Here is a 14,287-nt window from a genome sequence, read left to right as displayed (position 1 = left end):
TCTGGTCCTTTACTGGTTGACTCCATACCTCCAGACCCACTTGACCTTATCTGTGCAAAGACATGACTTTCCTGACCTGCTTACCACACAGAACTTTTCTAAGAATGAACTAAAACAAACAAACAAACAAACAAACAAACAAAAAACAAAAAAAACTAAAATAGTCATTGACAGGTTCTAAATTCCAGAGTAATAGTTAAATAAAAAGTACAATGATTGGATGCAGAGTGGCAGTGCAATGGGTAGGTGCTTACCTTGCCAGAAGTGGCCCCTTAGAGCAGAGAGAGGAGTAAGTCCTGAGCACAGTTGGGTGTGCCTCCCCACCCCTTATCCTTCTGTCCCCCTGTGGAAAACAACAACAACACCCAAATACCCAAAACCAAAAGGGAAAAACAAAAACATATACTGATTTTATCTAAAGGTGAAGCTGGTTGAGCTGGAGATTGCTCAACAAAAGGAAGCCTGAGTCTGACCCCTGATACCACACCCTGAGCACCACCATGAGTGAGCCATAGACAGAGCTGGGAATGGCCTCCTAAGCACCATGGCAGGTGGCTCCCAGCCAAATAATCAAATGAAAGTGAAGTTTCTCAATCAAGCCTTGAAGGACAGTAAAACAATATATATATTTTTCCTTTTTCCCAATGTCTCATACCAAGTATGCTCAAAAATAAAATAATGTTTTTAAAGATTTTTACAAATCTTTATCTTTGGGGAAATCTTTGGGGAAATACCTTTGGCTGTATTGTTCTCAGATTAACCAGGTGAATGTCACAAGGCAAAGGTGACTTCAATGGAAAGAATCCGTCCAGCAGGTGAAGGGTGGGCATGTAGACTTTCTCTGTCATTGGGAAGATGGGATGATTCAGGAAATAGTTGGTCAGATGGCTTAGGAGGGACGGGTAACTGACTGGGTGCTTCTCTTCCTCCTGGTAAGTGAAAATAAATATGCTTCAGAGTTATGCATTTGCTCTTATCCTCATATTAACTGAATAAACCAACAAACATTAATAGAAAGATATGAAATGATCAACAGTTTTGTTTCTTCCATATTAGAAATACAAGTCTTAGAAAATGCCTAACAGACCTCCTAGAAAGCCGGTTTTACCCCTGGTCTGCGTGGGACGGGCACGGAGGTCCAGCTCTGGGCAACCAAGCGAATGGCTCCTATTCCAACCAGGTACAGCCCGCCCCCAAGGGCCTGGGACCCTCTGTGCGCATGCCCAGCTAGCTCCACCAACTAGAAAGCCGGTTTTACCCCTGCTCTGCGTGGGACGGGCACGCAGGCCCAGCTCTGGGCAAGCAAGCGAACGGCTCCTATTCCAACCAGGTACAGCCCGCCCCCAAGGGCCTGGGACCCTCTGTGCGCATGCCCAGCTAGCTCCACCTCCTAGAAAGCCGGTTTTACCCCTGGTCTGCATGGGACGGGCACGGAGGCCCAGCTCTGGGCAACCAAGCGAACGGCTCCTATTCCAACCAGGTACAACCCGCCCCCAAGGGCCTGGAACGCTCTCTGCGCATGCACAGCTAGCTCCATCTACGTTCCCAACTCCTCACTCAGTGCCAGGGACTCTTTCCGGAGCCGTGGCCGGGAAATATTTTCCCACTTCACATGCCATAGGAACCATAAGCTACCTTCTTCGATGGAAACTTCTCTAGTTTAACTCAGTCACTAGAAACACAGTAGCCAATAACTCATAAGCTTATTTTAACTCACACTGCATATCAAGCAGAATAGTAACAGTGAATGTTAAGGACTAAACCACAGTTTTCACAATGGTAAAGCAACGCAAAAGCCCACCAAACTTTATTATTGAAGAGTCTAGCCCAGATGACACCAACAGTACTGCAGTGTTAGACAACTTCTCTGACAAGGAATTCAGGAGGGAGCTATTTAGGATGCTTAGGGAACTAAAAGAAACAATGGAAAGCAATGCCAATAGAAGACAAGAGGATTTGAAGGCAGAAATGAGGAAAATGCAATCAGAAATGTCAGACCTGAAAAATCTCGTAGGCGAATTGAAAAACTCAGTGGAAGGCCTCAGCAGCAGAGTAACAGCTGCTGAGAACAGAATCAGTGAGCTCGAAGATGAAGCTCAGAGACTCTCCAGAAAAGAGCAGAAAATGGAAAAGAGACTCACAATTCGGGAACAGATGGCAAGAGAAGATCGTGATGAAGCCAAGAGGGGTAACATAAGAATTATTGGAGTCCCAGAGGTACAGGAAGAAAACCTTGATGAAGAAGAAATTGTCAAAGACATCATTGCTACAAGGTTTCCAGAGCTGAAGAAAACTTGTGACCATATTCAGGAGGCCCGAAGGGTACCAGCTAGAAGAAATCCGAATGAAAATACCCCAAGACACATTCTGATAAAAATGACTAAAACCTTACAGACAAAATTCTGAAAGCAGCAAGATCGTAGAAAGAAATCTCTTACAAAGGAGCATCCTTAAAATTCACAGCTGATTTTTCTGATGAAACCCTTATGGCCCGAAAACAGTGGTGGGACATAGTGAAAAAACTCAATGAAACAAATGCCTCCCCAAAAATACTTTACCCAGAGAGACTCTCATTCATAATAGAAGGAACAATACACAGTTTCACAGACAATCAGCTCAGGAACTTCATAGACTCAAAACCGTGGTTACAAGAACAACTAAATGGGCTACTTTAAGGCAAGAAAGGCCCCTCAAATACACCAAATTTCAACAGAACAATGGGACAAAATCCCATAACAATAATCTCTCTCAATGTCAATGGGCTAAACGCACCAATTAAAAGACATAGAGTGGCAGGATGGATTAGAAAATTGAACCCAACATTCTGCTGCCTGCAAGAAACACATCTCAATAGTCAAAGCAAACACAGACTCAGAGTCAAAGGCTGGAAAACATCCTACAGGCAAACAGCTCCCATAAAAAAGCTGGGGTAGCCATCCTAATATCAGACCACATCGATTTCAGAATGAGGAAGGTCATAAGAGACAGTGAAGGCCATTTCTTATTGATCAAAGGATCAGTACGACAGGAAGAACTTACAATAATAAATGTATATGCACCTAATGAGAGACCAGCAAAGTACTTAAAACAACTACTCATAGATTTGGAAAAAGACATCAACAGCAACACAATTCTAGTGGGAGACTTCAACACTGCTTTGTCACCTCTTGATAGATCAACCAGACTCAAGCTTAGCAAGGACATACTTCACCTGAGGGAAACAATGGAAGAAAGGGACTTAGTAGATATATACAGGACACTTCATCCACAAAAAGCTGAATACACATTCTTCTCAACCGTACATGGAACATTCTCCAACATAGACCACATGCTGAGCCACAAAACATACCTCCAAAAAATTAAGAAGATAGAGATTGTATCGACAATCTTCTCAGACCATAATGCGCTGAAATTAGAAGTAAATCACATACAAAAACAGAAAACTAAATCAAACACCTGGAAATTAAACAGTGCTCTACTGAACAACGAGTGGCTTAGACAGGAAATCAAAGAGGAAATCAAAAGATTCCTAGAAATGAATGAAAATGAGGACACGAGTTACCAAAACTTATGGGACACAGCAAAAGCTGTGTTAAGAGGAAAGTTTATAGCTCTACAAGCATTCCTCAGGAAGGAGGAGCGAGCACACATAAGCAACCTAACCTCACAGCTTAAGAGCTTGGAGAAGGACCAAAAAAGGAGCACAACCCGAACAGGAGAAAGGAAATAATAAAACTCAGAGCAGAGATTAACGAGATAGAAACCCAAAAAACAATCCGAAAGATCAATGAAACCAAGAGCTGGTTCTTCGAGAAAATTAACAAGATTGATAAGCCTCTAGCAAAACTCACAAAGAAAGGGAGAGAGAAAACCCTAGTAAATCGAATCAGAAATGAAAAGGCGGTCATTACAACAGAAACTACAGAAATTCAAAGGATCCTCAGGGAGTACTTTGAGAAACTGTATGCCACGGAACATCAAAACCTCGAGGAAATGGATAAATTCCTAGACTCCTACAGACTCACAAGGCTGAACCAAGAAGACCTGGAATACCTGAACAGACCTATCACCATCAAGGAAATCGAAATGGTAATAAAAAGTCTCCCCAAGCACAAAAGTCCTGGTCCAGATGGATTCACTAGTGAATTCTTCCAAATCTTTAAAGAGGACTTACTCCCAATCCTCTTTAAGCTTTTCCATGAAATTTAAATATCAAAAACACTTCCAAACAGTTTCTACGAAGCAAATATCACACTGATACCAAAAGCAGACAGAGATACCACAAAGAAAGAGAATTACAGACCGATATCCCTGATGAACACAGATGCAAAGATCCTCAACAAACTACTAGCAAATAGAATCCAACTACTCATCAAAAAGATCATACACCATGACCAAGTAGGATTCATCCCAGGGATGCAAGGATGGTTCAACATTCGGAAATCAATCAACATAATCCATCATATCAACAAAAGAAAAGATAAAAAGCATATGATTATATCAATAGATGCAGAGAAAGCATTTGACAAGATCCAGCACCCCTTTATGATGAAAACCCTAGCCAAAATGGGTATAGAGGGGACCTTCCTCAACATAATTAAAGCCATCTACCACAAGCCTACAGCAAGCATCATCCTCAATGGGGAAAAACTGAGAGCCTTCCCTCTAAGATCAGGGACGAGACAAGGATGCCCACTCTCTCCACTGCTGTTCAATATAGTACTGGAAGTGCTTGCAATAGCGATTAGGCAAGAAAAGGATATTAAGGGCATTCAGGTAGGAAAGGAAGAAATCAAGCTCTCACTATTCGCAGATGATATGATACTATACTTAGAGAACCCAATAACCTCCACCAAAAAACTCCTAGAAACAATAGACTCGTATAGTAAAGTTGCAGGCTATAAAACCAATACCCAAAAGTCCATGGCATTCCTATATGCAAACAGTGAGAGAGAAGAAAGCAACATGAAAAAAACAATCCCGTTCACAATTGTGCCCCAGAAAATCAAGTACTTAGGAATCAGCTTAACTAAGGAAGTAAAGGACCTGTAGAAAGAAAACTACAAAACGCTACTTCAGTAAATAAAAGAAGACATGAGGAAATGGAAAGGTATCCCCTGCTCATGGGTTGGGAGACTTAACATTGTCAAAATGGCAATACTACCGAAAGCATTGTATAAATTCAATGCAATCCCTATAAGGATACCCACGACATTCTTCAAAGAAATGGAGCAAACACTCCTTAAATTTATATGGAACAATAAACCCCCACGAATAGCTAAAGCAATTCTTGGGAAAAAGAAAATGGGAGGAATCAACCTCCCAAACTTCAAACTGTACTACAAAGCAGTAATAATTAAAACAGCATGGTACTGGAACAAAGGCAGAACTGCAGACCAATGGAACAGGGTTGAATACACTGACATCTCCCCTCAATCATATGATCATCTAATCTTTGATAAAGGTACAAGTAATGTGAAGTGGAGTAAGGAAAGCCTCCTTAACAAATTTTGCTGGCATCACTGGACGGCTACATGCAAAAAAATGGGCTCAGAACTCTGCCTAACACCGTGTACAAAAGTAAGATCAAAATGGATTAAAGACCTCAACATCAGACCAGAAACCATAAGGTACATTGAAGACAAAGTTGGCAAAACCCTCCATGACATTGAAGCTAATGGTATCTTCAAAGATGCCACGCCACTGGCCGAGCAAGTGAAAACAGAGATAGATAAATGGGACTATCTTAAACTAAGAAGCTTCTGCACCTCCAAAGAAACAGTGACCAAAATACAAAGACAGTCTACAGAATGGGAAAGGATATTCGCCGAATACACATCTGACAAGGCGTTGATATCCAGGATATACAAAATACTAGTTAAACTCCACAAGAAGAAAACATCCAACCCCATCCAAAAATGGGGCAATGAAATGAACAGAAACTTTCTCAAAGAAGAAATCCGAATGGCAAAAAAGCACATGAGAAAATGCTCTACATCATTAATCATCAGGGAGATGCAGATCAAAACCACAATGAGATACCATCTCACACCTCAGAGACTGGCCCACATTCAAAAGAACAAAAGCAACCGATTCTGGCGCGGATGTGGTGAGAAATGTTGGTGGGAATGTCGACTGGTTCAGCCCTTCTGGAAAACAGTATGGACGATTCTCAAAAAATTAGAAATTGAGCTCCCATTTGACCCAGCAATACCACTCCTGAGAATATATCCCAGAGAGGCAAAAATGTATAGTCGAAGTGACATCTGCACTTGTTTGTTCAGTGCAGCACTCTTTACAATAGCCAGAAACTGGAAGAAACCTGAATGCCCAAGAACAGATGACTGGTTAAAGAAACTTTGGTACATCTACACAATGGAGTACTATGTAGCTGTTAGAAAAGATGAAGTCATGAAATTTACATACAAGTGGTACAACATGGAAAGTATCATGCTAAGCGAAATGAGAGGCATAGACATAGAAAGATTGCATTCATCTGGGGGATATAAAGTAACAAAATATGAGATTAATACCCAAGAATAGCTGAGATCAGCACCAGGAGGATTACTCCATAGCTTAGTGGCCAGTCGGGCATTCTAGAGGAAAGGGCAGCTCAGACAGAGAATGGAACACCAAATAAAGGGTGTTTGGAGGACCCTCCCAGGAGGGGAGATGCATGTCGAAAGTGGACTATGGACTGAACATGTTTGCCACTCAATGCCTCTTTTGCAGACCACAACACCCAAAAGGAGAGAGAGAACACAGGGGATTGCCCTGCCATAGAGGCAGGGGGGGATGGGGGGATGGGGGGATGGGGGTGGGGGGGGATATTATCCATGGTGGTGGAAAATGGGCACTGGTGGAGGGATGGGTATCTGATCATTGTATAATCAAACCCAAGCACAAAAAATTGTAAATCTACAACTGTACCTCATGGTGTTTCACTAATAAAAAAAAATTAAAAAAAAAAAAAAAGAAAATGCCTAACATATAATCAAATTTGCTTCTAAAGATCAGTGTTCACTAATGAGATGTTTAAAACTTGGCTCATTTCCACGAAGATCTTAAGGCAAAGAGTAACTTATCAATCTCCACAAAACCCAGGAGATGGGTAGGGATATTCATATGTTGTATGATGTCAAATGTTACTGTCCCCTTAGGTCTTATTTTTTAATTGAGTCACTCTGAAATATACCTCCACCCCATTTCTCTCTCTTTGTCTTCCCCACTCTCTCCCCCGTCTTCTCTGTCCCTCTCTCTTTCTCCGTTTGGTCATTGTGGTTTGCAATAAAATACCGAGAGATTATCATATTTTTTCCTTTACCTACTGTCAACACACAGTTCTTATCCAGAGTAATCATTTCAATCTATCTTTGTCCCTTTGGGTTTTGCCCATAATATTCTCATAGCTTTATTTACACACTTAACTATTTCACAAAATCATGTAGTAACCCAAAATAAGGTCCTATAAGTATTTCTCAATGATTTTTAAAGCTGACAAAATAAAGGTTTTCAATAACACAGGTGGCAAATCTAGGTAATCTGTTTTCATTAAATCCTTGTGAATTGCTTTATTCTTCTATATTCCCCAAACAAAACACTAAATATATTAAAAAAGTTATCACGTTGTCACATACAATGAAACGGCACAACTTATTCCGTATATTTTAAAAATAGTCTATCTTCATTTTGATGTATATCTCTGAACACTTTCGCATGTTTAAACATTAAAAAGTTTATGGACTGGTGCAATGCATATGGTAAATGGTAGGTATACCCAATCAAATCAATGACTATGTATTACCGTAAGCATAATGATTCAGATTTAAAAGCTCAGAGAGTACTACTGATGTCAGAAGGTTCTTCTGCACCCAAAACCTTTGTAAATTTTGAATCTTACCTTTAAACTTTGTTTTTTGGGTTTGGGGCGGTAACGGGCAGAGCTCAGAGGCTTCCGGCAGCATTACTACCGGCAGGGCTGGGCTGAACTCACACCTCTGAAATGCAAAGCAGGGACCCCTGTCTGCTCAACTACTTATCTGGCCCTCTTATTTTTAAAAAATGACTATTATGTATTTTTATTTTAAATACAAGGCTCAAATCAAAGAACTGGATATACCCCATGTGAAAATAGAGGGTATATAGAAAGGACAGTGTCATAGCAGCGGACAGAGGATACACTGGATGAAGCGTGCCAATCATCTTGCCAGCAGCAAACTAGAGATGCCATCACAATTCAGGCCATGGAAAGAAAATAGTTTTAGGTACTTTTGGGGGCCATACCAGGTGGTGCTCAGGATTTTCTCCTAGATCTGTACTCAGGGATCATTCCTGGCGAACTCAGGGGACATTATGGGGTGCTGGGGACTAAACCCAGGAAAATCAAGAAAATTACCTTTCTAGTGTAGTCACCTCCTGAAAAGAAAAAAATTTTAAGGCAGCGGAGGGACATTACTGTATTAAGATCATGACAAAAAAAAAAGGTACAAAAAATCTGTAAAAATACTACTTCACATTCCTTTTTTAAAGGGAAGATTCAATAAAGCACACCAAATAATGCTCTATAATAAAACTGACACTTAATGCAACGTGTAAAATAACAACAGAGGAAATATTTTCAACAAAACATTTTCAGTGTACTCCAAGATCAAAGGAATTAATTATCCAGGTCAGGGCTGCTAACAAAAATCACTTTTTAACAATAAAAGATAAAAGACTCCAATAGAATGAAAAGTACCTGCCATATCAGATTTGGAAAGCATGAGTCCATTTCAGGTAAAAAAAAAAAAACTTTTCTAAAAACAGCTCTGACTTTGTGCTCGAAGAGAATCTCTGGACAATTCCACAAGAAGCTGGGCTACTCTTTGACCAGTGATCTCATCTCAGAACAGAAAGGTGCAAATTTCTAACACCCCCAACCAAAATTTGTTTTCCTGATCCTCAGTGCCTTTCCAAATTCGCCATGTCAAAATGACTTGGGTAAATTTAAAAAATAAAACAAAACCCCAATAAACTCTGGAGCTGAGCCTTGCAAATCTACTGAACTGGACTCTCAAGAGATGGAGCTCTTGGAAGTGAGGTTTAAAGATCTGAACAGGAGAATCTCAGGCGCAAGTTCCAAACTGTTTTTGTAGCTCTCCATTGGAAACTACTGCTCCAGACATCCTCCCAACCTTCTAGACGACTCAAGGCACAGCTTTTTTGTTGAATCAAAACTACAAGTTTTCATAAGTTTAGGATGAAAAACATCAAGATTCATAATTGATTTAATATTTAATAATGTCAGTGATGTCAAAGGAAACCATGTCCTGCATGTGACCTTTGAGGATTCAAGGGCTCTGCCATTCACTGTCCTACACAAGGCCAGAAGGGATTTTATAGAAGGCCTTGGGGGGGTGGCACATGAGGGAGTGCAGGAAGCTGCCTGTGAGGGGCCAGCTTCATGGGTGGCTCAACCTTCCCTAACTCTCCACAGTGCCCGGGGCCTCACAAGGGCATGGAGCAGCTGGATCCCAGCTATTTGGATTCAGGTACAGGAAAGTAATCTACTGGTTTCAAGATCAACTTAAGAGTTTATAAAGCAAGTTTGGTCTTGGGAAATTGGTTCACCTTAGCTATAAATAAATCCCCCAGCCATGTACTACTAATACACTACAAAACAGTTATCTCTTTTCATGTTAGCTGAAAGGCTTTAGACTACACAAGTCTAGGTTTCTCCCTGTAGCCCTTCTGAAATTAAAAGTATGCAGCACATTTGGATTCAAACCACACTAAGCTGCGATGATTTCCATTAAGCCTTTTTTGGGGGGTGGGTGGGGGGTGTTTGGGGCCACACCTGGCAGTGGTCAGGGTTTACTCTTGACTTAGGGATCATTCCTGGCAAAGTGCAGTCAGGGATCACACCCAGGACTTGTTGGATGCAAACTGAGTACCTCACCCTGTACTATCTCTTCATTGTCCCGGTTCTTATTTCTTAAGTCAGAATTTCTTGCCAGGTTCTCCTCTACCTTTCATGAAGGTCACTTGTGTTATCGACCCCTATATACCAAAGTGATGGTGTCTACTTCAAAACTCATTAACTAAGCTGTCTCCTTCCTCTTTGCTTAGGTTTATTGAGCTACTCCCACAACAGTGCCCCTGAAGCACACCCAATTCCATCAAGTACTAATAAAAAGACAGAGTCTTGATGAAGGGACTGGATGGACTCAGGGCAAGCTGTAAGGTACCCTGGTATAGAAAAGAGACAAGCTAAGTACCATAAGTATAAAAAGTAAAGAGATGGTCATGGGACAAACTCTGTCATGACCCAAAAAGAAGTAACTGAATAAGGACCCTGTTGGGGTCTAACCTGGCCTGAGGACTATGGTCTGGAATATATAGCAAGATGTCCCCAGGAATAGTCAACCTTTTAGCTTAATATATATCTTACTGTGTTCATACAAAATGACCAGAAACATTATAAGAAGTAAATTCACTATGACTGTTTAAATGGCTTTCTAGCTGAGAAAAGGAGAAAGCAATACACCCTGGATGAAATCCCACCCTTAGGCAGATCTAGTAAACTGAAGTACTGAACCCTTAGATGAGATTTTGTCCTTGAGTTAACCTCCTGAAGGAATGGCTTTACTTCTGTTTGTTGTTATGATAATGCTCAACACCACCTTTGTGTATCTCCACCCTTCATGATTTCCATGTAACTATGTGTAAGGGGTAAGAGGGGACTAGAAAGTCAACAACAAGAAAGAAGAGGAGAATTGAGACTTTGGAGACTCTGGAACTTTAGTACTAGAAGGAGGACAAGATGATGATGATGACGGAAGTAGAGGATTGTGAGACTACGATGAGACGAGGAAGAACAGAATGAAGTACAGGACTTTGAGGTCTACGAGGAAACTAGGATGATGGAACTGTGAAGACTGGGACTAAGACCAAAATAGACTACAACTGTGCCATAACGGAGAGATGGGACTACGCTGGGAGAAGAGAAATTGACTACTGACCAGCCTGGGGCCCAGGCCCTGTTTCTCCATTCCCCTGTCCTTCATCTGTCTGTTGCCCGTCATCTGGCCTGGGGAGGCGGCTCTTGGCCACTGAATGTTTGAGTCCCGCACGCACCCCCAGGTACCTTTTATTGGAAACTCACAGGGGTCAGATGAGTTAACCAAAACAAACAAAACCAGAGAGAAAGAGAATGAATGAAACCACAGAACTCTGCTGTGCAGAGCTAAACGTCATCAAGGCTGAGCTAAGCCTGAAGGCTCTTAGGAGCAATCAGCCTAGACACATGCCTTAGGAGACTTTCATGGTATTGAAAAGTTGTTTTTCAGCCAACTATTAAAAAAGGCAAATCTCATTGCTCAGGTATTCCACAGACCTGGTCTCCTAACTCCTACATTTGCTTTTAAAGTCCCCAACCTCCCTCATGCATCACTTCCGTAAGCCCTGCAAGCATTTGTGGTCACCCAACTCTCTCAACCTCTGTTCTGTAATGGTATCCAGAGGTAAAATGACCTAATTCTTAGACCCAAATATGTCCAGAGCATTATCTAATTTCCTACTTCTATACCCTTGTCTGTAACAGCTAAGAGGGCAGGAAGTAAGAGTCAACGAAACAAATCTTCAGGTGCTCAATGCCAAGGAGGTGGTTCTCACTGTTACCCTGTTTGTACTTAAGCACTGTTCCTATGGGTTAGAGAAGCTCTGGGTATCTGTGTCTGCTGGTGTCTGCACACACACGCGAGGCTCTTTAGTTTCAGTTCTCACTGTCTTTGAGAACAGGACTTGCACCCAGGCATTCATCAGTATTGTTCCTCTAAGGCTCCCACTCAAAAATTCGCCCACAGACATGAGTCTGATTTGAAAGTAACACTCCTTCTAGAAGATTTAAATGATCTGTAACATCCGTTAATCAAATTCATTTTAATCAATTTTATTAGAATTAAAATCTATTTTCTTTTGTCTGGTGCATTTTTATTTATTTATTTATTTATTTATTTTTTCAATTTAAAGGAAACTATTGACTGAAGTCTAAGACTCTTGGTTGTGTAAAAGAAAAATTTAGCCAGCAAGGGTTATAAAAACAGCGATCAAATTTAAATCAATTATTATCCAAGGAGTTCCGAATAGGAACAAATGCATTAATTAACTTCTAAGTGAAAGTTCTATCGATTGAACACGAAAATTCCTATTGCCATGATTAGCGCATGTTTTGTAAATTAGTATTTATCTACACAGAAAAATCATAAAAGCCAGAATTCTTTTCCTCAGGAGGAGAAAGAGACGGAGCTGCCTGCTCTCAGTCAATGGTTTTCCTGTACAGTGAGTGCTGAAGCTAAGTGCTCTTGTCAGGAATTGATGTAAATCATGAGTTCCAAGCACTGGCATACATCTTGACATCTAAAATGGGTAATAAAATCTTTTCTCTAAAAGATTCTAGATACTGGAATAATTCTTTGCTTTAATTAGCAGTTGCCATTTTCTTCAATCAACCAGTACTTTATAGAATGCCTAACACAGGCTGGCAGGCCCTGTGGGACAGAGGAAAATGAAGTAGACACATCCCTGAAATCCAACAGAGGGAAAAGAATATGCATACGGTGAGAAGGTAGCAGAGTAACTGCGATAAACACAGTGAAACAATGAGTGATAGAAGCTCATTCAGTACTGCCTTTGTAGATTCATTCCTGCAACCTCTCCTGAGAGAGTCCTCTGCTAGAACAATGCAGAAAGCAAAGATATGGATAGCTAACACTAACAGTCTGCACGACACACCGACTTGGAAGAGGGGGACAGTTCTGAGAGGGCACAGGGGCTTGACTTGAAAGTGAGCCCTGATGTGAACTCTTGCCAAAAGCCCTCGGGGGACAAAAAAGTGGCAGAGATGCTCCAGCTGAGGTGTGCACAGAATGGGGGCAGTGAGCAAGCACAGCCCAGAGCAGGGACAGGGAAAGCCGTGGCAGATGGACAAGGCTCGGGGCAGACGCACAGAGGCACACTCTGCTCAAAAAACACAAAGCACAGCTTCCTGAGTGCAGCAGAGGCAGTAGAAAGGCAAAGCAAGAAGGACGGGGGAGGGGAGTTCCAGGAAACACAGGGACTGGGAGTTCAGGCGAATGGAAAGACGTTTCCTGATTTGAACAATTTGGGCAAACGCTGGTGATTACTGGTGAGGAAGGACTATTTCTGGGGGTCGGGCAGGGAAAGCTTGTCACAGAGAGATCAGGTTTGAGGTTGTGAGAATAATTTTGGATATGATGAGCTGGAAGTCAGGGGACAGGCAGGTGTGGTAGACAGAGGGGAAAAATACCTTGGGCATTTGTACCTGCATGTAGGTGGACACTCGGCCTGTAAACAGAAGAACCACAGAGGGAAAACCTCAAATACCCAGAGAACAAGGCTCCTGCCAAGGCTGAAGGGTTCTGGTACTTAATGGCTGAATAAAGAACAGAGAGGAAAAGCAGTGTCCCAAAGGTAGAGAGGCTCCCAGGAAGATTGGGACATGGAACTCTCCAAGGGAATATTTTTACATTTTAAATTAGACATGTGGTTACAACTGTGTTAACGTTTTATGGTTCCAGTGTGCGTGAAAATTACTAAACTGATAGTAACAGAAAAGCAGGTAGGGTGCTTCCTTGCATGCAGCTGACCTGGATTCGATCACCAGCACCCGATATGATCCCCAAGCACACCAGGAGTGATCCCTGAATGCAGAGTCAGGAGTAGCCCCTCAAACCAAAAAATAAAAAATAGACACACAAAAAAAATCTCAGAACCGAGCAGCTCACCACAGAGATGCCTTTGGACCTTGCACCAGGTCAATTTCACCAGGGTCCCTCACACAGAGCAGGCATTGTCCCTCCATCTGCCCCCTAGGAATCCTGGCGGCTGCCAACTTCCAGAACCCAAGGAAAAGCCCAGGTACTGGATTAGTGATGGCAAACTCGAGGCCTCATGGGATAGGGGATGGGCTGGCCCTTCCCATCTCCCCCCCCCCCATCACAGGACCCTGGAGGTCACACCCACTTAAGCTCCTTAATGGCCATGATCCAGAGACACACAAAAGAATCTCCGAACTGAACAGCTCGCTGCAGAGATTTTGCTAGACCCTGGATTATCTAAAATTTTAGATTTCTAGGAAGCACAGCAGCTCTTGTGACCCCCACAAAATCCTATGTTACTCATAGTGGGCCCTCCCATTGATCATAGATTTGCTCGAGCGGGCCCAGTAACGTCTCCATTGGAGACTTTGTTGTTACTGTGTTTGGCATATCGAATACATTACGGGTGG

The 14,287-nt window shown here is 42.0% G+C and overlaps 1 protein-coding gene across 1 annotated transcript in view; it reads right to left on the bottom strand.

Annotated features, from left to right (window-relative positions):
• MAN2A1 (mannosidase alpha class 2A member 1) overlaps nucleotides 1-14,287 on the bottom strand; it is a 205,571-nt gene that overhangs the window by 19,702 nt on the left and 171,582 nt on the right. The window contains exon 20 of the mRNA XM_056139074.1: nucleotides 735-929. Within this exon, the coding sequence (XP_055995049.1) occupies nucleotides 735-929 (195 nt within the window). The remainder of the gene's footprint in view (nucleotides 1-734; nucleotides 930-14,287) is intronic.

This window comes from Sorex fumeus, unplaced genomic scaffold (genome assembly GCF_029834395.1).
Source record: "Sorex fumeus unplaced genomic scaffold, SorFum_2.1 ptg000131l, whole genome shotgun sequence".
Taxonomy (NCBI): Eukaryota; Metazoa; Chordata; class Mammalia; order Eulipotyphla; family Soricidae; genus Sorex; species Sorex fumeus.
The sequence above is the reverse complement of the archived record's forward strand: the minus strand, read 5'-3'. Positions and strand labels throughout refer to the sequence as shown.